This window comes from Gopherus evgoodei, chromosome 1 (assembly GCF_007399415.2).
Source record: "Gopherus evgoodei ecotype Sinaloan lineage chromosome 1, rGopEvg1_v1.p, whole genome shotgun sequence".
Lineage (NCBI taxonomy): Eukaryota > Metazoa > Chordata > Testudines > Testudinidae > Gopherus > Gopherus evgoodei.
Genome location: NC_044322.1, coordinates 254898199 through 254921709, shown reverse-complemented (window position 1 = coordinate 254921709; position 23511 = coordinate 254898199). Strand labels below are relative to the sequence as shown.

The window sequence follows — 23511 nt, the reverse complement described above, 5'->3', positions numbered from 1 at the left end:
TTGCTATATGCTTAAGGAATTACAATGCTTTATGAACATCATTTTTAAAAAAAGGCAAAAAGCCAAACACTCCATAACTATACCATTCTGCCTTGGCCAAACTTTTTGGCCCGAGGGCCACATCTGGGTATGGAAATTATATGGTGGGCCATGAATGCTCACAGAATTGGGGGGTGGGGGGTATGGGAGGTCTCTGGCTGGGGGCATGGACTCTGGGGTGGGGCTAGAAATGAGGGGTTGAGGGTGCAGGAGGGTTCTCCAGGCTGGGACAGAGGGGTTTGGAGGGTGGGAGGGGGATCAGGCCTGGGGCAGAGGGTTGGGGTGCAGGAGGGAGTCAGTATGGCAGGCTCCAGGTGGCGCTTACCTCAAGCAGCTCCCAAGTAGCATGTTCCTCTCTGGCTCCTATGTCGAGGCACAGCCAGGCGGCTCTGCACGCTGCCCTGTCTGCCGGCATTGCCCCTGCAGCTTCCATTGGATGCTGTTCCCGGCCAGTGGGAGCTGCAGGGGGCAGCGCTTGGGGTGGGGGCAGCATGCAGAGCCCCTGGCTGCCCCTACATGTAGGAGACAGAGAGAGGTCATGCTGCTGCTTCTGGGAGCTGGGCAGAGTGGAGCTAGACCCTGATCCCGCTCTGTGGCTGGAGCACCAGAGCAGGGCAAGCCCCAGACCCCACTTCCTGGCAGGAGGTCAAGGGCCCAATTAAAATGTCTGGAGGGCTGGATGTGGCCCAGGGCCATAGTTTGCCCATCTGTGCTTTAAATCAAGTTTCCTTTCCAATACTGAATAGTAAAGACAAATACCCTTTGTTTTTTCCATATTCACTGCTTTCTGTGTTTATCCCCACCTAAAGTCTTAATCTTCTCTAGCACTTCCTCAGCATCCAGTTTTGATGTTACAATCTGGTGGCTTTCAGGCTGAAGTTTTAAGTACAGATGACCGTGAAAACTTAAATACCTTGCTGAACTGGGCCCAAAAATAGGAGTTGTATTTCTTAAGTGCATGTATAGCTCCACTGAAGACACTGGGCCTCCTCTCATGTTTAAAGTTAGACATGTGCTAAAGTACCTTGCTTAACTGGGGCCTTAATGTAAATATCCGTAATAAGAAAAGGAAAAACAGACTGAAAGGCAGAATCACTTCTAAATTATTTCACTAACAATGGGTATATTAAAAATGCTTATACAGGTAGCAGAATTTATTAAAAAACCAAGAACACGTCCATTGTGCTTTAATCTTAGATTCTTGCATTTTTGTACAGACCTGCAATAAAGATATTAGACTCCCAGAGAAGAAAGTCAAGATGTGCTGCCATATATAGTCTGTTCATATGTCATTGGCAGATCTTTAAACAAAGAACTTTTATTGAATGTATTTGTGAACGTCAACTGAAATAATTACATGGTTTTACGGCCCTGTTCATGTACTTGCAAAAACTGTGCTTGGAAAGGAATAGTGAGGAGCAAAGCTTTCTCTAGACAGTTTCCCTTTATCTTGTGGTGACTTGTCTCTGGTATGCCCAGGGCTGGTGCAAGGAAGTTTTGCACCACTCCCCCCACCCAGCTTACCCCCACCCGCCACCCTCCCTGTGGCAGCTAAGCACGCCCACCCAGCCCTTGCAACAGAGGAGCCACACCTGCAGCAGCTACCCCCTCCTCTGCAGCTAACCCCGCCCAGGGAGCCCCCATTCCATGGCAGCTAACCCCGCCCAGGGAGCTTGCCTCGGCTCACCTCTGTTCCACCTCCTCCGCAGAGCATGCTGGCACCACTCTAATTCTCTTCCTCTCCCAGGCTTGCAGCGCCAATTTGGAGGAGAATTAGAGCGGGGGCTACATGCTCAGCAGAAGAGGTAGAGTGGAGGTGATCTGGGCGGGGAGCGGCTCCCCTGTGCACCCTCCCCCCCTGCCCATGACTGCGGGCGGCCCTCCCTGTGGCCCTCGCCTCAGCTCACCTCCACTCCACCTCCTCACCTGAGAGGTGCTTTGAAGGCGCCCTCAACCACTAGGCGCCCTAGGCGGCAGCCTAGTTCACCTGGTGGTTGCACCAACCCTGGGTACGCCAGTCTTACGGGTGTATTCCCATAGCACTTATATATCCATCTGTCAGCTGGACCTTGTTGACTGGGTGATGTTGCACTGAAACAATATTAAAGCTCTGCCTTTTGAGTGGAAATACTTATGTAGGGACAGAGGGCTTTGATTTCTTAAGGTTAAAGAACACTTCAGTGTAGACCTTCTGGCATACACACAACCCAGAATAGTTTCTTGTTTGAAGAAAAAGCAGGTCCATATTTCTTGGCCAAATTCTATACATTGGAGATAATCTCTGGCTTTCTTCTGGTTTTTCCCAGTCCATTTTCTTTTGGAACAGATGAAAGTGTGATCTCTTTTGTGGCTGCAATATTTTTTCTTCCAAGAGCGCCACTATCATATGAAGTTCAGAGGGTCAGAGTTCTTGCGCATTATGGGTTCAGTCAACTGTAGCTTGATAAGTGCTGGATAAAATGTTCTGTTGGCTATTTTTTTTAGAGTTTCCCTTAGTACAGGAGAACCTCAGAGTTATGAACACCAGTTATGAATTGACCAGTCAACCATGCACCTCATTTGGAACTGGAAGTAGGCAACCAGGCAGCTGAGACCCAAAACAACAAAAACGCGCAGTACTGTTCAGTATTTGCAAATGTAAACTACTTTTAAAAAAAAAAAGGTGGGGGGGGAGTTCTTTTAAAAAGAAGATTTGACAAGGTAAGGAAACTGTTTCTGTGCTTGTTTCATTTAAATTAAGATAGTTTAAAAGCAGCGTTTATCTTCTGCATAGTAAAGTTTGAAAGCTGTGTTAAAGTCTATTCAGTTGTAAATAGGGCTGTGAAGTGATTAATCACAGTTAATAGAATACCATTTATTTAAATATTTTTGGATGTTTTCTGTATTTTCAAATATATTGATTTCAATTATAACACAGAATACAAAGTGTACAACACTCACTTTATATTTTTTATTACAAGTATTTGCTCTGTAAAAAAAAACAAAGGAAATAGTATTTTTCAATTCACCTAATACAAGTACTGTAGTGCAATCTCTTTATCATGAAAGTTGAACTTACAAATGTAGAATTATGTACTAAAAAGCTCCGGACTAAAAACGCAAAAGTTGAGTCTGCAAGTCCACTCAGTCCTATCTTCTTGTTTGTCTGAGCGATTGGCTGAACAAGCAGCAAAGAGTCCTGTGGCACCTTATAGACTAACAGACGTTTTGGAGCATGAGCTTTCGTGGGTGAATACCCACTTTGTCAGATGCATCACATGCATCTGACAAAGTGGTTATTCACCCACGAAAGCTCATGCTCCAAAACGTCTGTTAGTCTATAAGGTGCCACAGGACTCTTTGCTGCTTTTACAGATCCAGACTAACATGGCTACCCCTCTGATACTTGGCTGAACAAGTTTGTTTACATTTGCAGGGCATAATGCTGCCTGCTTCTTGTTTAGTGTCACCTGGAACTGAGAACAGGCATTCACATGGCACTGTTGTAGCCGGTGTCACAAGATATTTACGTGCCAGATGTGCTAAAGAGTCATATGTCCCTTCATGCTTCAATCATCATTCCAGGGGGCGTACATTCATGCTGATGATAGGTTCTGCTCGTTAACAATCCAAAGCAGTGTAGACTAATGCATGTTCATTTTCATTATATGAGTTAGATGCCACCAGCAGAAGGTTGATTTTCCTTTTTGGTGGTTCAGGTTCTGTAGTTTCTGCATCAGTGTTGCTCTTTTAAGACTTCTGAACGCATGCGTCACACCTTGGCCCTCTCAGATTTTGAAAGGCACTTCAGATTCTTAATTCTTGCGTCCAATGCTGTAGCCGTCTTGAGCAATCTCACATTGGTACCATCTTTGCATTTTGTGTAATCTTCAGTGAAAGTGTTCTTAAAATGAACAACATGTGCTGGGTAATCATCCGAGACTGCTATGAACGTGAAATATATGGTAGAATGCAGGTAAAATAGAGCAGGTGACATACAGTTCTCCCCTAAGGAGTTCAGTCACAAATTTGGTTAACACAATTTTTTTTTTCCAACGAGCATCATCAGCATGGAAGCATGTCCTCTGGAATGGTGGCCGAAGCATGAAGGGGCATATATGGCATGTAAAAACCTTGCAGTGCCAGCTACAAAAAAGCCATGCAAATGCCTATTCTCACTTTCTGGTGACACTGTAAATAAGAAGAGGGCAGCGTTATCTCCTGTAAATGTAAACGAACTTGTTTCTTAGTGATTGTCTGAACAAGAAGTTGGACTGAGTGGCCTTGTAGGTTCTGAAGTTTCACGTTGTCTTATTTTTTGAGTTCAGTTATGTAACAAAAAAATCTAAATTTGTAAATTGCACTTCCATGACAAAAATTGCACTGCAGAACTTGTATGAGGTGAATTGAAAAACTATTTCTTTTGTGTATCATTTTTACAGTGCAAATATTTGTAATAAATATACACTTTGATTTCAAATATAACACAGAATACAATATATATGAAAATGTAGGAAAAATCCAAAATATTTAATAAATTTCAATTGGTCTTCTATTGGTAAACAGTGCAATTAAAACTGCGATTAATTGCGATTTATTTTTTTGATTAATCGCGAGTTAACTGTGATTAATCAACAACCCTAGTTGTAAACTTTTGAAAAAACAACTCTGAACAAAATATTCTGGTAGTTTATGAACAACCTTTATTCCTGGGAGTGGATAGTAACAACTGGGGGTCTACTGTATAATTAGTTGTTTTAATGCTCCCTCAGACGCATTCAGGAGGTAGGCAGCTCAACAGTGCTGCATCATCTGGTTTAAAACAAACAAGGAAATTGTTCAGGTCCCACCTCGGAAGAGTCTTTCACCATTCTTCTAGTTCACTCGAACCTATTTTAGAGTTGAATGTGAATTCTTCTCTTCAAGAACCTTTCTTTAGGATCTAGACCAGGAGTCGGCAACCTTTCAGAAGCGGTGTGCCAAGTCTTCATTTATTCACTCTAATGTAAGGTTTCATGTGCCAGTAATACATTTTAACATTTTTAGAAGGTCTCTTTTTCTAAGTCTATAATGTATAACTAAACTATTGTATGTAAAGTAAATAAGGTTTTTTAAATGTTTAAGAAGCTTCATTTAAAATTAAATTAAAATGTGGAGCCCCCCAGACTGGTGGCCAGGACCTGGGCAGTGTGAGTGCGACTGAAAATCAGTTTGCGTGCCGTCTTTGGCATGCGTGCCATAGGTTGCCTACCCCTAATTTAGACTCTGTGCTTTGTGATCCATATGATAAACCTGGATGAGTGTATGATACTGACTTTCAGGGTGCTTGCCTTAATATAATATCACTGTGCATCAAGACCACAACATGTTTAAGGCTTTTCTTTTTGGATGAATGCTAACATTTGGCCCTGCCCTTTTGGCTTATCTTTAGGGTTTTGCAATTTAACAGTCCCCTGGTGAGCTCTTCCCTCATTGTTAATCTTCCTGTCCTGCCCCTCTCCTTTATCTTCTGCTCCCTTTCCTCCTATCCCATTCCAAGACTAATAATATTTGCTGTGTGTTGGCACTGTATTTTGCCTGTGTTTTGCAACCACTGAGTTGACGTGTTGGCTTACTGTGTGCTGTAGACCATGCAAAAGATAATGAAGTTTAATAGATTTTGATTGTGGGGGAAGGTTCTCTACTGGAGGATTTCAGAGAAAGAAGTGTGGGCAGGGAGATGCTTAAGGGTCGTACAGAGGTAATTTAAACACCATGTGGTCAAACTTGATAAAGCTGTGCCCATTGTCTCTAGTGCAGAAGCCCAGTTTTCAGAATTTAACATAGTTTGGCACAGACTATCCAGTAAAAGTTGAGATGCATATTATGGAGCCTAAATTCAATAATTAAAACATAAAATAGGGATTTTACTCCTACTTTCACAGAGAATTTGAATGTAGCTATAATAGAGCTACTATTAACACTCCCATAATAATACTGCAAACCTTTTGAGTTAATATGTGGCTGCTGTTCAAAAAGTGGCTTGAGCTACAATTTCATGGTTTGTCAGGAACGCCCATCAATTGAATTAAATCCTTTTATTGACTCTAGGCCATTTATTACCCCAAGCATTAACTTTTACAGCAACATATAAAAATGAGTCTGGATGATGCATGGGATTGCTAACTGGATGTGAAATCAGGCTTCTATGCCATTGATCTGAATCCTGCTCAGGTCAGTTGCAGCTGAATCTTGTTGCAATCTAACTGTTCAGTAGTCTTTCAAAGTGAGCTGGTGTTGATTAGGAATGGATGTGGCCACACTTACAAAATTATCCCTGTTTATCTCTTCTGACAGGAGAAGTGATTATTCCTGGTCCAGGGGATGGGCAACCTGTGGCCCATCAGGGCAATCTGATTGTGGGCTGCGAGACATTTTGCTGATGTTGACCATCTGCAGGCATCCCCCCCCCCCCCCCCCGCAGGTCCCAGTGGCTGTGGATGGTCAACATCAGCAGAATGTCTCCTGTGTCCTGGTGGGCTGCAGGTTACCCACCACTGGTCTACACTGTCACTTTCTAGTCAGTTCTATGTTATGGCTAGGCACTGATCCTTAACAGCGCACCAAGCCAGCCTCTTGGCTTTCACTGCTCTCTTTGAAAGTTCCTTTCCTTTCTTTGCACCTTCCATTTTAAAAAGTTTTAGTTCTTGTTTTAAAAATTGCTTAGATTTGTTTTGAGCATAATTTGGTTTCATGCTGTAGCATGATTTAAACATGTTTTGCAAAATTGTTCACTATTTTGCATTACATGGCTGATTTTCCTAAAAAAAAAAAAAAAAAAAAAACTGGAAAGTGCCTTGGGTTATCATTCTAGGGCTGCATTTCAAAGAAGTACTTATGTAAAATAGAATCACTGTAAAATAACTTGGCTGATTAATCAAAAACTAGGTTTACATTGAATTCCTCCCCCTTCCCCAATCAAAATAGTGTTTTACTGTTTAGGCAAGAAAATAAACTCATACAGGAGAAAGTTCATTTGTTAATGGATTATTATCAGTTATTTATTCAGTTTAATTTTTTTTATTTAAAGATAAGCATATAACAAAGAATCAAGTTTGGTTTTGATGGTATGTGATTTTTTTTTGCCCATTTTCATTGTGCACTTCAGCAAATTAAAAGTGATACATCACTGAAAGCAAAAACTGAAGGCATTTATGTGATTGATGTATTATTCATTATTAAGAATAATTATGGTGCTTCTGACTTGGTAAAATAAAACCAAGTCTAAAAAGATCTTTCTTTAAGCAACATTTTTTTTAGTTATGAGGCCAGACTCTTCGTTCTCAAATTTATTTTAAGAGTACATCTTTTAATTTAAACAGTTCATAAGTTAGAATAATTGGCGCATATACAATTTGATTTTGTTTCATTGCCTGATCTGCTCATGGAAGAAAAAATATAAAAATCTTAATTTTTTTCAGATTAGATACTGATATGATTCTTTTTCTTATACAGCTGTGTATGCCTAAAGGGCTATCTTTCAGGACCCAGATTGACAACAGAGACCTGCAGTTCCACTCATTTATAATCACCAGGGAAGATGGTTCTCGTACTTATGGATTTGTGCTCACTTTCTACGAGGAGGTCACAAGCAAGCAAATTTGTACAGCCATGCAGACGCTTTACCAAATGCACAATGCAGAGCAATACAGCAGTGTCTACGCCTCCTCTTCTTGCAGCATGGACTCCCTGGCAAGCAGCATTGATGAAGGAGATGCCACTTCCCTGGCCAAGATCCAGCAGTACAACTCGTATGACATCAGCAGAGACACATTATACGTATCCAAATGTATATGTCTCATCACTCCTTTGCCCTTCATGCAGGCCTGCAAGAAGTTCCTTATCCAGCTTTATAAGGCAGTTACCTCTCAGCAACCCCCACCTTTACCGCTGGAGAGCTATATCCATAACATTCTTTACGAAGTGCCCCTTCCACCCCTAGGGAGGTCGCTGAAGTTCTATGGGGTTTATGAGCCTATTGTTTGCCAGAGACCTGGACCCAGTGAACTTCCGCTGTCTGACTACCCTCTTCGAGAAGCCTTTGAGCTGCTGGGATTGGAAAACCTTGTCCAAGTTTTTACTTGTGTTCTCCTGGAGATGCAGATTCTTCTGTATTCACAAGGTAGGCTATCTTTCTGGATTTGTGTCTGATCCAGTCAGACAATTCCTGAACAACTGCAGTGCTGAGACTACTGTGAACTATTTGATTTCAGGGGATTAGTGAGACACAGTGTAATAAAAAGAAATGAGGCTTTGCTAATGAAAGGGCTAAGTAATTGTTTCCTCTAGGCATTCTAGGTGTCATTTGTTTAATTATGCATCATATTTATCATTCATGACAGCTAGTGATAGAATTGACTTAATTGTCATTTTTAAACTGCCCTTGATCCACTTGCAAGACAGCACAAAACTAATCCTCCCTTCTGCAGGACATTATGACATTAGGTAATATGTCTTGCAGAAAACTCACATTTTCTTTTTGATGTTACAAATTTTATTAAGATGTTGATGTTCTAACCTTTGAGGCCAAACTTTGAAATTTGTCCAGGTGTTATAAGAAGAAATGAAGTTGTCTCCTTATGGGCCTACTGGCATCTTGAAGTAATTTCATGAGGATGTAATTGGTGGCTTCTGCTTGAGACACCTTGGGACTGTACTCGAAGGGCTGCTGCAGGTTAGATATGTTAAAAAAGCTGTCAGAGGCATCATGCACAGATCCTGCCTACTTGTAATGTTTTAATGAGCTTTTGGGAGTTAGGTTTTTCAGGAGAGAAAGTTCAACACTTCCCATTGACTGTACAAGCACTCTGACACAGGTTTCAGAAATGTCTAGTTCACACTGCATAGGCTACAATGCTGGACCATTGCATCTTGTATACTACAGGGCTGTTGACTAGGGCCCAGATTTACAAAGCTGTGGTGGTGCCTATGATGCAGATACTCATAATGTGATTTACTTTTGATGGGAATTAGGTGCCTCAGCTGCTTTTGGATGATTCTGTAAGTTGTACTAGATACCTGTTTGCAATTTCAGCCACCTAAATACCTGAGTTGAACTGGCCCTAAATAAAAATATGTATTTTTGAGAGAAGAGAAGTTGCGGCAGGTTTACATATGAAGATGACTAAAGCTGGGCAACTAAATAGGTGGCTTATGTTTTTTTAAGATGCTGAATGTCCACAACTGCCTCTAAAGTTAGTGAGAACTCCAGGTGATCAGCACCTCTGAAAATTGGGCCATGTTTGCATGGGCAGGGAGGGAGGCTGCCTGAATATGGATATAGATGCTGAATTTCACTTTGTCTAGGACAAAGGCAGCATTTTCAGACTTGATGCATGAAAGTTAATAAACATTTAAATAGCGACACCATTGACAAAATACCTTTTAGGTATACCGGATGGGGAAAAGTGACACTGTCACCTTAAATACTTTGAAAAAGATGAAATTCAAACAATTTTTGATAGAGCATCTGCAATGAATGTTTTTGTTTCTTCCCCTCCTCTCCCATCCCCACTCCCAGAAAAGTCTTAAGAGATCCTTGACCCAGCTTTGTTCGCTTTGTCAAGAATTCGTCTACATGAGTGTGTGTGTTGGTGGGGAAGCTGCACAGTAGGTTGTGTTTGACAAATGAAGCAATTGTGCAATTATACTGCATCGTAATTCAGATTCCTAAAGGTGCAGAGTTGAGGCTAATGTGCAGCTTACATTTTGGTATGTTTGACTTTTTGTAACAGTTTTCTCATATTTCCAGGAGTTCTTTAAAAAGAAACTGAGATTTATTTTTTTGTTTAAATACCACTGAACCTCTGTTGTACTAAGCTCTTGAGATGTAGCAGAGAAAGCTCCTCTCCAATAAACTGCTGTGCAGCTTTTAGCTTGAAAGAAGCTCTTGCCTTGTTGGGGGTGTCTTCTTACAAAATAAACAGTTAAAGTGCAGGGTTCATGCAGATCTGTGCACTTGCCAGTGCTTTTCACTGTGCAAATAAATGAAGCCACACTGTGCGCATATGCATGGCTTTCTTTCATCTGCAAACTTCACAAGCTCAGCCTGAGAATCCAGTGCCAAATATATTTCATGTGCACGTGGCGCAATTATCAACAGGACCTGTCAACTCAAAATCAGTTTTCACTGGAACACCTGAATGTATTTCTCAAGGGAGGTTATTGGTATGTCAGAACTTGCCTTTCGGCTCCCAACCATTTCAGAAGTAAAGCTGTTGCTATATACCAGGGATCAGCAACCTTTGGCACGCGGCCCATCAGAGCAATCCTCTGGCAGGCTGGGACGGTTTGTTTATCTGCAGCATCCGCAGGTTCAGCCGATCGCAGCTCCACTGGCTGCAGTTTACTGTTCCAGGTGAACAGAGGCTGCAGGAAGCGCCGGCCAGCACGTCCCTTGGCCCACGCCACTTCCCTCGGCCCCCGTTGGCCTGAAACAGCAAACTGTGGCGAATGGGAGCTGCAATCAGCTGAACCTGCGGACGCTGCAGGTAAAAAAGCGACCCAGCTGCCAGCAGATTTCCCTGACAGGCCACGTGCCAAAGGTTGCTGATCCCTTCTATATACCTTTAAAACTGATTTTTTTTTTCCCTCCCACTGTCCTCACAAATGTCTGAACCTTCTTTTTGTTCTAACTTGCCAAAAAGTCAATTCGATTCATTTAAGTTACAAGGGAACCCTGAAAACTTGAGCCTGGAAAAGGAGTTTGGGACAGTTAAGTAATGTAAGGAACCTGCTAGTTGATTATTGGGCACTATAATCCCCCAGTTAATCTAACAGCAGAGAAGACCATTACCTCCAGAGTTGAGGCAAGAAGTAGTACAACCTGAGGTCGGAAGGGCACAGGGTAAGAACAAGTGCTACAGTTGGAGAAGGCAGCAGTTTGGGAGCTGGCTGCAGAGGAGAGGTTTGTTAGGTCCTCCAGCCCTAACTTCCAGATGAGAGCCCACCAGAGATGCACCCAGTATCTGGCAGAGACCAGTAGTAGCTGTGACAGGAGGACAGAGGATTTAACAAACATTTTAATTTTGTATTGGACACACACAAATTATTAAAAGTTGAGACCTGATATGTTGGCTTAATTATTGGAGGCCTGGTCTACACTATGCATTTAAACTGATTTTAGCAGCTTTAAACCGATTTAACGCTGTACCCGTCCACACAACAAGGCCTTTTATATCAATATAAAGGGCTCTTTAAATCGGTTTGGTATTCCTCCCCAACGAGAGGAGCAGCACTAAAATTGGTATTACCATATCGGATTAGGGTTAGTGTGGCCGCAAATCGACAGTATTGGCCTCCGGGTGGTATCCCACAGTGCACCATTGTGACCGCTCTGGACAGCAATCCGAACTTGGATGCACTGGCCAGGTAAACAGGAAAAGCCCCGCCAACTTTTGAATTGCATTTCCCGTTTGCCCAGCATGGAGCTCTGATCAGCACGGGTGGCCATGCAGTCCCAAATCCAAAAAGAGCTCCAGTGTGGACCATATGGGAGATACTGGATCTGATCGCTGTACAGGGAGACAAATCTGTTCTATCAGAGCTCCGTTTCAGAAGACGAAATGACAAAGCATTTGAAAAAAATCTCCAGGCTATGATACAGAGTTCACAGCACAGTGCTGTGTGACAAGCGTAACAGAGAGCCAAAGAATCAAATGGACGCTCATGGAGGGAGGGAGGGGGTACTGAGGACTCCAGCTATCCCACAGTCCCCAGCAGTCTCTGAAAAGTATTTGCATTCTTGCCTGAGCTTCCAGTGCCTGTAGGGTCAAACACATTGTCCGGGGTGGCTCAGGGTATAGCTCGTCAATGTACCCCTTCCCCCCCCCCCACCCTCGTGAAAGAAAAGGGGGAAAAAATCGTTTCTTGACTTTTTTCAGTGTCACTCTGTCTACTGAATGCTGCTGGTAGACGCGATGCTGCGGCAGTGAAGAGCAGTATCCGCTCCCTGCCCCTCCCCGATGGCAGACGGTACAATGACTGCTATCGGTCATCATAATCAGCCCGTGAGTGCTCCTGGCTGGCCTCAGGTGAGGCTGGCCGCGGGCGCCTGGGTAAAAATAGGAATGATTCCTGGTCATTCCCAGTAGATGGTACAGAACGGCTGGTAACAGTCCTCATCGTAGCAACTGGGGGCTGAGCTCCATCAGCCCCCCCTTTCATGTATAAAGAAAACATTCTGTACTGCCTGGACTATCATAGCAGCGAGATGCTGGGCTCCTCTCCCCCCACACCGCTTAATGTCCTGCCGGGACTATCATAGCAGCTGAAGGCTGCCTCCCCCACATTTTATCTTACTAACAAATCAGTGTTTCTTATTCCTGCATTCTTTATTACTTCGTCACACAAATGAGGGGGACACTGCCACGGTAGCCCAGGAAGGTTTGGGGAGGAGGGAAACAACGGGTGGTGTTGCTGCAGGGACACCATCTAGAATGCCATGCAGCTCATCATTTCTGCGGGATATGACACGGAGCGGCTGTGCTCTTTGGTTCTCTGGTACACTGGTTCTCTAGTACACTTGCCCCATATTCTAGGCAGGACTGACTCTATTTTTAGATACCATAAAGGAGGGAATGACCAGGGGGTCATTCCCATTTTTGTCTTTGCATCCCCGGCCGACCTCAGCCAGGGGCACCCATGACAGCAGCAGACAGTACAGAACGACAGATAACCGTCTCTGCTGTCATGCAAAGGCAAATGAATGCTGCTGTGTAGCGCTGCAGTATCGCCTCTGTCAGCGGCATCCAGTAAACATACGGTGACAGTAAAAAAAAATAATAAAATAAAAAAATAAATGCTGAACAGACTCCGTGGTTGCTGTGCTATGGCGTCTGCCAGGGCAATCCAGGGAAAAAGGGCGTGAAATGATTGTCTGCCGTTGCTTTCCTGGAGGTAGGAATGACTGACAACATTTACCCAGAACCACCCACGACAATGATTTTTGCCCTATCATGCACTGAGATCTCATCCCAGAATTCCAAGGGGCGGGGGAGACTGCGGGAACTATGGGATAGCTACGGGATAGCTATCCACAGTGCAAAACTCCAGAAACCAGCGTTAGCCTTGGACGATGGACGCACACCGCCGAATTAATGTGCCTAGTGTGGCCGCGTGCACTTGACTTTATACAATCTGTTTTACGAAACTGGTTTATGTAAAATCAGAGAAATCCAGTAGTGCAGACATACCCTTAGAAACAAGTGCAGCTCTGTGCTTCCTATCATGCTGCTTCTCTATTATACTCTGAATACAGATATAAATACAAGTGAAGGCTGGGGCACCAATTGTAACAATGTCATCTGCTATTCCCAGGCACTTCTAGCCATTAGGAAGAAAGCAGCTCACACGAACTCAGGTTAAGGCTTTCTGGATGTTGCAATTAACCGTTTCAGTGTTGCCAACCCCAATCCTTTTAAAAATCATAAGCAAGATCCACCAAAATCATGAGACTTAAAGTAATTCTTTTACGTGCCTTCTGTTGTTTTAACATTTAAATTGTGCTTGAGTCACATTTTTAAGATGTTCTCCACAACCCTGAGGACTAGAAACTTGGATTAAAAAAAAAAAATTAAAGCTGAGATTCTTGTATTCACATGCCTTTCAGGAGCTGGGGCTTTAAGAAGCAAACCAAATATAACAAGACTTGGGAAGGGGGGGAAAAGTGAGTTGGCAACACAACTCTTCTTCTAGCTACTGAACTAGAGAGAAGATGTAAAGTATATAGCTAACACTTGCATTTTATAATACAAGACTTTATGCAAAAATTTTCTTCTTTGAAACAGACATTGCTATAGAGTCTCTATAGTTTAGTAAATCAGATTTGTCTCAGTACTTTATTTTTACTTTCCTTTGTGACTACAGAGAGGCAATAGTATGTGTATGTAATGTATGGGCTTCCAACAGTTTCCAAGTAAATAACATTGTCAACCTGCCAACCTTAAGCATATTCTCACCAGCAACCACACACCACACCATAGGAACTGTAACTCAGGAAGCGATTCATGCAACAAACCTCGATGCCAACTCTGTGTCCACATATCTACACCAGCAACACCATCGCAGGACCTAACCAGATCAGCCACATTACCACCAGTTCATTCACCTGCACTTCCATCAATGTTATATATTCCGTCAGGTGCCAGCAATGCCCCTCTGCTGTGTACATCGGCCAAATTGGACAGTCCCTACATAAAAGAATAAATGGACACCAGTCAGATATTAGGAATGGCAATATACAAAAACCTGTAGGAGAACACTTCAACCTCCCTGGCCACGCAATAGCAGATTTTAAGGTAGCCCTCCTGATGCAGCAAAAAAACTTCAGGACCAGACTTCAAAGAGAAACTGCTGAGCTTCAGTTCATTTGCAAATTTGACAGTATCAGCTCAGGATTAAACAAAGACTGTAAATGGCTAGCCAACTACAAAAGCAGTTTCTCCTCCCTTGGTGTTCACACATCAACTGCTCGAAGATAGCCTCATCCTCCCTGATTGAACTAACCTTGTTATCTCCAGACTGATTCTGGCCTGCATATTTATATCTGCCTCTGGAAATTTCCATTACATGCATCTGACGAAGTGCGTACGAAAGCTTATGCTCCAATATATCTGTTAGTCTGTAAGGTGCCACAGGACTCTTCGTTGCTTTTTACAGATCCATACTAACACAGCTACCCCTCTGATACCATTCTGTGATAGTTGCTGTAATTTCCCAAGGATCAGTAACAAAATGCAACTCATGTAAGATCTCTGCTGGAGAGAAATGAATTAAATTATGGGCTCTGCAGAAACCTAGGCAATCCATTTTGTACATTTGCTTTCCAGGGGATTTAAACATGAGAAAATGTGGACAAAACAAAGATTAACTTCTTTTAGCTCAGGTGGTTTCTGCTCACTGTAATTTTGAACATTTCCCAAGTTGTTTTTAGAAGGATTTGAGTAATTGCTTCTCAAAGATTAAATATATTTTTGTATGTTTAAGCTTGGGGAAATAATTCTGAAGAACAAACTTACGTGTGTATAACTGTGGCCTAAAAGGGATCTAGGTTCTCAGTATACGGTCTCTGTGGTCCAATATATATTAATCTTGAGCAAACAGAAGAACGGCCATACAAGATCCGACCAAAGGTACATTTTAGCCCAGTAGCCGGTCTTCTGACAGTGGCCAATGCCAGGTGCCCCCAGAAGGAATGTATAGAACAGGTAATCACCAAGTGATCCATCCCCTCTCGCCCATTCCCAGCTCTTGGTAAACAGAAGCTAGGGACGCCAACCCTGCCTATCTTGGCTAATAACCATTGATGGACCTACCCTCCATGAACTTATCTAGTTCTTGTTTTGAACAAGAACTAGATAAGTGACCTGCATGAAAATCAGTCCAGCTAGGATATAGCTTGTAGTACTGTTCAATAAAATACAATTTTCCTTTTTTAAAAAAAATTAAGAGAGTTCACTAAAGTAACTGACACACTGTAACTTGCTGGGTAAAACAAATTTTACATAGAACACAAATCTGTATAAAATATTTCTTTTAATTCAAATACTGAGAACAATTTCCAGGAGGAGTGTGTGAATGTTCCCTTCCATCCACCAGGCCTGTGTTTTGCTGATCGGGCACTTTAGTTGTTTTTTTTTCCCCCTCTTGCTGCTACTACTTACTGGAAAATGTTGCTAACTCTGGTAATGGTTAGGCTAGTTACCAGGTCACCTCTTTGTTTTATTTAAACAACACTTTCCCTCCCAATTAGTTGTGTACAAAATCTGTCCAGAATGTCCAGTGCAGCAGCTTTAAGTCTGTAAGACCGCTGTACACAAGCAACAGAAGAAAACCCAAATCTCTGAATCTGCCCTTCCCCCATACTCCCAGAGTGGAGACAGTGGCACTCTTCCTGTGAAGGCCTGTCATTTCACCTATCAAGACTGCCAAGCCTGTTCACAGGTTCCGTAGCTTAGATGTACCCTAAGTCTTTTTACATAAGATTGGCATTTTCTACAGCCCTTAAATTTGACCTCTAAAACTTGTATGATTATTAAGTGTGTGACGTGCCTGCATAATACTGCACTTGGTATAGAAAACTACTTGTGATTTATCAAGAGGCTTGACTGAGTTTTACTGGTAGACTAAATATTACAAGTTACTGTTTTAAATGCTTCTTAACACAATAGACACTGGGAATAGAGGAAAATTTACTCCAGACATATAAATATGTATCTTTGTATGGGTAGACACTCCCAAATAGGTGCGCTGTAAATATGCCAGCTCCAAACTTGTACTTTGTGAAGTGTGTTGATAGGTAAGGTTTTGAGACTCAAGCCGATAAATATTTTAAGACATTCTGACTCTTAGCAATACGGAATGAAAATACGCTTTTGCCAGCCAGGTGACCCTCACCAAAACAAGGCTATTTTTCCACAGATGATGTCATCAAGAAGAAGAAGAAAACATTATGAAGTTTCAGATTGTATTTCCATGCTTATTCATGCGTATCATGTTAGTGAGCTCCCAAAGCCAATGCAGTCTCAGGGTGGCAGTACTTCTGATACAATTGTGAGACTTTTCGGAGTCAGTGGTTGGCTTATTTACCAAATGGCACTGACCAGAGTGGTGACCTGTCTGCCCACAATCAGTGTGACTGTAGGAGAGGTTTTACACATGACTGAGAGATGGGGGGTTGAGGGAGTCTGAAGTGAAGAGAAGAGATACGAAATTAACTGAGCCTGGCACAAATCTGAGGCTGGTGGCAACAGGCTTTTTTGACTGTACACTTGAAAGGATTTTTAGTTGCCTATTGTTTCCTTATGAGAAGACATTCTTAATTAAGTTTTGTCATGGGTTTCCATGTTCTTATAAGGAAAATTCTATAAAAGTACAAAGTATTTATTTGGAAGTTGCTGCAATCTGGGAGAGGAATAGGCTGTTTAATATATTATTAATGGCTCCCAATCCTGCTGGAAAGGTATAACAAGGTATAACAAATGGAGTTCCGCAGCGGTCTGTTTTGGGACCGGCTCTGTTAAATATCTTCATCAACGACTTAGATGTTGGCATAGAAAGTACACTTATTAAGTTTGCAGACGATACCAAACTGGGAGGGATTGCAACTGCTTTGGAGGACAGGGTCAAAATTCAAAATGATCTGGACAAATTGGAGAAATGGTCTGAGGTAAACCGAATGAAGTTCAATAAACACAAATGCGAAGTGCTCCACTTAGGAAGGAACAATCAGTGTCTCACATACAGAATGGGAAGAGACTGTCTAGGAAGGAGTATGGCAGAAAGAGATCTAGGAGTCACAGTGGACCACAAGCTAAATATGAGTCAACAGTGTGATACTGTTGCAAAAAAAGCAAACATGATTGTGGGATGCATTAACAGGTGTGTTGTAAACAAGACACGAGAAGTCATTCTTCCGTTCTACTCTGTGCTGGTTAGGCCTCAATTGGAGTATTGTGTCCAGTTCTGGGCACCGCATTTCAAGAAAGATGTGGAGAAATTGGAGAGGGTCCAGAGAAGAGCAACAAGAATGATTAAAGGTCTTGAGAACATGACCTATGAAGGAAGGCTGAAAGAACTGGGTTTATTTAGTTTGGAAAAGAGAAGACTGAGAGGGGACATGAGAGCAGTTTTCAGGTATCTAAAAGGGTGTCATCAGGAGGAGGGAGAAAACTTGTTCACCTTAGCCTCCAATGATAGAACAAGAAGCAATGAGCTTAAACTGCAGCAAGGGAGATTTAGATTAGACATTAGGAAAAAGTTCTTAACTGTCAGGGTGGTTAAACACTAGAATAAATTGCCTACGGAGGTTGTGGAATCTCCATCTCTGGAGATATTTAAGAGTAGGTTAGATAAATGTCTATCAGGGATGGTTTAGACAGTATTTGGTCCTGCCATGAGGGCAGGGGACTGGACTTGATGACCTCTTGAGGTCCCTTCCAGTCCTTGAGTCTATGAATCTATAGTTTGATGGCTCTCATGAGTCAATGGCCCGTAGTTGGTAATGGACAACTTTGCAGGTGAAGATTTTCCATAAACATTGCAAATCCTTTGATACCAGCATACACTCATTACTACACTGCACAGCTTAGATCAGGGGTCGGCAACCTACGGCATGTGTGCCAAAGGTGGCACGCGAGCCAATTTTTCATGGCACGCGGGGCAGGCTGAGCTGCTCAGCCAGCTGCCAGCTCCCAGCTCCAGTCACCTCAGCTGCCGATCTGGGGTTCCAGCTGCTGACCTCCTGCCAGCCAGTTATCAACTTATAACTCAGAAACCTGTGTGCCGCTTAAAGTATCTAAATACGTGCCACCAGACATGGGAAAACTCTGCAAGGAAAAGGAAGGGCAAGGATCACACTAAACTAATATCTACATTTTAATTTAGTTTTAAATAAAGCTTCTGAAACATTTTGAAAACCTTGTTTACTTTACATATAACAGTAGTTTGGTTATATATTATAGACGTATAGAGAGACCTTCTAAAAAAACATTCAAATGTATTACTGGCACATGAAGTCTTAAATTAGAGTGTATACATGAAGACTCAGCACACCACTGCTGAGAGGTTGGCGACCCCTGACTTAGATTCTCATTTATATAATGGATATCTAGTGGCATTAAATTAATCACTTTGTTTTAATATTAAAGAAAATAACTTGCTATTGAAGTTTAAATAGTTACCAGCTTTATTTTTAAAATGTGGTCATGGATTGATGACTTAAAATGAAATTTTTTTACTTGAATTAGTGCACAAACCTGTCTATATGGACATGAAGAGTACACAGGACTAAACTCAGAGTACAGAGAGTTATGAATTTGGAAAAGAAACAGAATATTGATGTGCTGCTTGCACAGAATGTTTGTCTGAAATTTTAATTCACTAGAGGTTTATCCACTAAGATTTTACTTAAAAACAGTTGCCGGGCTGAGTTAGCATCTGGAAACTACTGTTAATGTGTGATCTAGATTTCTCTCTTGGAAAATGCTTGAAGAAACTGAAGCAATTGTGAGTGAAAAAGGAATGAACAGTATGGAAAAATTGCTGTCAGATCCTTTCTCCTCATATCTCCTGCACAAAGATTATGCTGTTATTGAACTGGACCAAATCATTTTTTTCTGCTGTGCTATGATGAGCAGTCCTTTAGTGAACTGGTTTTGATTCAGGTCACGGTGGAACAGATCTAGATAAAATATCAGCGTTCTGTGTGCAACAATTTTTTGCTGGGATAATTTTTTTAAAAATGTGTATTTTTAAAATGTTTCAGTAAAGAGTGTGGTTTATTTAAAATCAGATCTGTAGCACTGCAAAATTATACTTAGTTTTGTGGAGATGGGGAGCTAGAAAGCAACTTGATTTCAAATCTTAAAACCAAGAGCTACTTGAATGCCTTTTTTCTTTCTCTTTAGATTATCAGCGTCTGATGACAGTAGCAGAGGGGATCACCACACTGCTGTTCCCATTTCAGTGGCAACATGTGTATGTTCCCATCCTTCCTGCCTCTCTCCTGCATTTTCTTGATGCTCCTGTCCCTTACCTGATGGGTCTTCAGTCTAAAGAGGGAACTGACCGTTCCAAGCTAGAACTTCCTCAAGAGGTAACTACTGCATGGAATTGTCAATCTTTGTGTTTTACTAACCCAATTTAAAATATTTAAACATTATTGACTCTAGTCCCCATTGGAAAGCTGCCACAACATAAACAAATGCTCACAATCACTTTGGCACAGGTAAGTCTCTGCTTAGGAGAGGCTCTAGGCTGGAATCTTGCAGGACTCAATTAAGAGATGCTGTGGGAAAGCCTGCACAAGTACTAGTCCACATGGGATTGACTTCAACAATTGCTGTTAATCCCTTTTAAATACCAAACTCTCTTGTCTTTGCTCTTCCAGAGAGACAGACTTACCAAAATAATAAGTCAGTGATCACAGTAGAAAAGAATGTTCTGACAATCTCTTCTCCACCAGCTTGTGGGTATGGAGAGAGGATGGAAAAGGACTTTTGCACCTCTGAAGCTCAGAAGGTTCCTCATCTTCTCTGCTTCACATGCCTCCCCTGTAATTATTTATCACGGGCACAATCCTTGATGGAATTCCTTTTTAGGGACAATGCAGTAGAATTGATGCAAGAATTGCTGTTAAGTGGTACAGGGCCTTTATGTGCCCTTTCCCACTACAAGATGGAATATGCTAGCTGTTTCCTTTGTACTGCCAGACCCTACCTGCCCATGGATGAGCTTTTGGGAATTGAGGCTGGGTCTGCCACTAGGCCCCCCGCCTGGCCTTAAATGAGTTATATTTTTAGCTAACGTCTCAGCAGGAGTGCATGTGTGAGTACTTTTAAAAACATTTATGTGAACTTATTAACTATTATAGGTTCTTGAATTGCAGCTTTGCAGACAGAAGATTTCTCTGTGCAATACATCGTGGAAAGTGCAAACTCCCTGCTGCCCCCCACCCCACCTCGGTGCCCTATCAATGTGCCGCCTCTGATAGTGAGAGAGTGTACTTGCTCAGACTTTGGCCTCTGAGACTGCTGGCTAGTGAGTTCTTCATTGACTGTGATGGTAGAAAGGGAGTGTCTGAGTAAGAATAGGACTGAGACCACTACATTCATTTCAAATAAGCTGCTGGACATCCATCATAGTGAGCCATATTTGAAGTGGTGATCAAGAAGTGAATGGCAGTGGATTACAGAGCCTGTCTTCTGAATTGTCAATAGGCTTTATGTGGATTTCCTTTCACAATAAATATTTTTTTTCTAAAGACTTATTTGTGTTGCTGTAACACCTAGTCACCTTCATGCTATTGTACCAGACACTGTACAAACGTCTGTGGGGTTCCAAAGAGGATAGAGCTCAGCTGTTCTCAGTGGTGGCAGATGTCAGAACAAGGAGCAGTGGTCTCCAGTTGCAGTCTAGGTTGGATATCAGGAAACTCTATTTCACTAGGAGGATGATGAAGCACTGGAATGGGTTACCTAAGGTGGGAACTCCATCCTTAGAGGTTTTTAAAGTCTGGCTTGACAAAATCCTGGCTGGGATGATTTAGTTGGTGTTGGTCCTGCTTTGAGCAGGGGGTTGGACTAGATGACCTCCTGAGGTCTCTTCCACCCTGATATTCTATGTGATCAATAGATGGTTCCTTAAGTGCTCGAGGATGTGTACTTCAGTAAGAAGCCAGGCAGGAATGGGCCTGGGAAATGTTCTAGGCAGAAATTCTGCACTGAACCGGAGGCAGAGAAATAGTGCTGGGATGATAATGCTTTATAATAAAGATCCTTGTTTAGTATTAAGAGAAAATGACTTCGATTCTTTTACATATGATGATAAGGTTGTTGTCAATAAGTCTTCTTTTAAATGAAGTGTCCTAATCATGTGAAACTTGCTGTGTTTTAAACACGAAGCAGTTATCTAGCCATGCTTTTCAATAAGGTTGTGTTAATACAGCATAATTATTGTGCTGTCTTTAGTTATCAGATAAATTAAGACAATTACATCTTAATGTAGTGGCCTGGTAATACTAATGGTATGCCATGTTAAATGTCTCCAATATAAGGAAAGTAATAATTGGGAGGAAAAACTAACTGTTAATCAACTTAATTGGAAATGCCAGCTGTTTATAAAAAATATAGATATATACATGCCAAAAACAGTTGTAAAGCTGTTCCTTCATTTTTTCTAAATATGTACCATATATTTTGGGGAAGTACTGTATTAAAGGGTATTTTTTTTTTGATGCTTTATTATGTTCTCCCATCCTATATGTGGGCAATGGTTAATCTTGTTTGAAAAATGGTTACAGTACATGGCTGATACAGTATGTCATAACGATTATGGGGGAGAAGAACCTTGAATTTAATAGAGAAGATTTTGAATCTGGGCTTCAAGCAGATTAAAAAAAAGAAGGGCAGAAAATCTTCTAACACATGAGTGATGATGAAATACTGTTCACTTTATTGTTCAGGCCAAGGACCAGCTTTTCAAGCCCTTGGTCTAAATATAAACCATTTGTGCATTAGAGATAAAATTCTAACAACTGGCCTTCATGCCTTCTTAAGGTTACTAATCTCCCTGCATTTACTTTAATCATCAGATGTTTTTTGAAGAAAGTGAGCAGGACACCCTAAGGGATTTCTGAACCCGAATCTCATTTTAAAATTTTGTAAATCGTGTGCAGAGCAGAAATTAAAAAATTAAAAAGCCTTTGAAATGCAATATTGATTGATAAGACTGTCTTTGAGCTAAGAGCATAGAAAGAATTGTGCTACTGCAGGTCATTAACCGTTTCATAAATATATATGTTAAAGAAAAGTAGATTGCTTTATACTGAGCAATAATTTTATTTGCATGTATTCCAACTTTATTATAGTGCATTATTATCATGGTTTTCTGTTGTAACCAGCGCATTTTAATATCACAAAGGATTCATGTGTAATTAATATCAGACATGTCCTTGAAAGAATTTCTGAAGTAATTCTAGGGGTTTGGTTTTATTTTTGGTTTGGTTGATTTGTTGTTGCATTGAATGTTGTCCTGCTGAAAATTAACGCTTCAGAGAAGAAGAAAGTTAATTTCCTTGACCTGGTTTGGGGATTAGCCTGTAATATATACAGTAATATAATTTTGTTAGAAGTGGAGTGGACATTTAGGATGCACTAGAGAAACCAAAGGAGTCTTGGTAACGAATTAAATATCAGTTCAAAGCCTAACAAGGACATGTTTCTGTTACCTTGTGAATATGTAGGTCTCTTGTTCTGTAGATTTTACGTCAGGCTGGAACATTTTAGAACACAATACCCTTGAGAAACTGATTTGTTTTAGCACTTGCTTTATTCAGCACAGTGAATTCACAAGCAGTGGATTTCAGATGCCAGCTGCTCTTCAGGAGAAGAAAATCAGTTACTGTTTTTATTGTTCCATTATTCCTTAAGGTGCACTTGAGGTGTAACTAATTTATATATAGGATTTTCTCCCTATGAAGCGTCTGACATAAAATGTCTACTAGAGTAGACTGATAACTGCACACATTAAAATCCATGGGCGAAGATCATCCCTGTGCTCTAAAAGCGGTGTGAGGGAAATAGAAAAATCTCCATGGGGAAATCTTCATGGAAATTTCCCTGCATGACACATTGAGAGCCAAATTTTGTTCCTCAGTGGGAATGCTGCCATTAATGTGGCAGATCCTCGAGGGTCTGCATGGAGGCCCTATACTCTCCTATTGTGGCTCTGATCCCAGCAGGATCCTCTCCCAACCCCTGCTTCTTGGTAGTGTAGCTCCAGAGGCTCCTTTGGGCGGAATGGCTGCCAGGGAGACTCCTCAGAGAAGTTGTTAATGCCTGAAGCTACGTTGACTCCTGTGGCTAATGTTCATGTGGGCAGAGGAAGCAATGTGATTCTCCCCCTCCCCCCTTCATAGACCCTATGGGGGGACTCTCCAGCAGTGTCTGGGGGGAG

The 23511-nt window shown here is 41.8% G+C and overlaps 1 protein-coding gene across 5 annotated transcripts in view; it reads left to right on the top strand.

The window, feature by feature from the left end:
• Nucleotides 1-23511, top strand: part of DENND5B (DENN domain containing 5B) — a 199772-nt gene that overhangs the window by 114412 nt on the left and 61849 nt on the right. For all 5 annotated transcript variants that reach the window (XM_030543467.1, XM_030543458.1, XM_030543486.1 and 2 more), the window contains 2 exons: nucleotides 7513-8179; nucleotides 19464-19651. In XM_030543467.1, the coding sequence (XP_030399327.1) occupies nucleotides 7513-8179; nucleotides 19464-19651 (855 nt within the window). The remainder of the gene's footprint in view (nucleotides 1-7512; nucleotides 8180-19463; nucleotides 19652-23511) is intronic.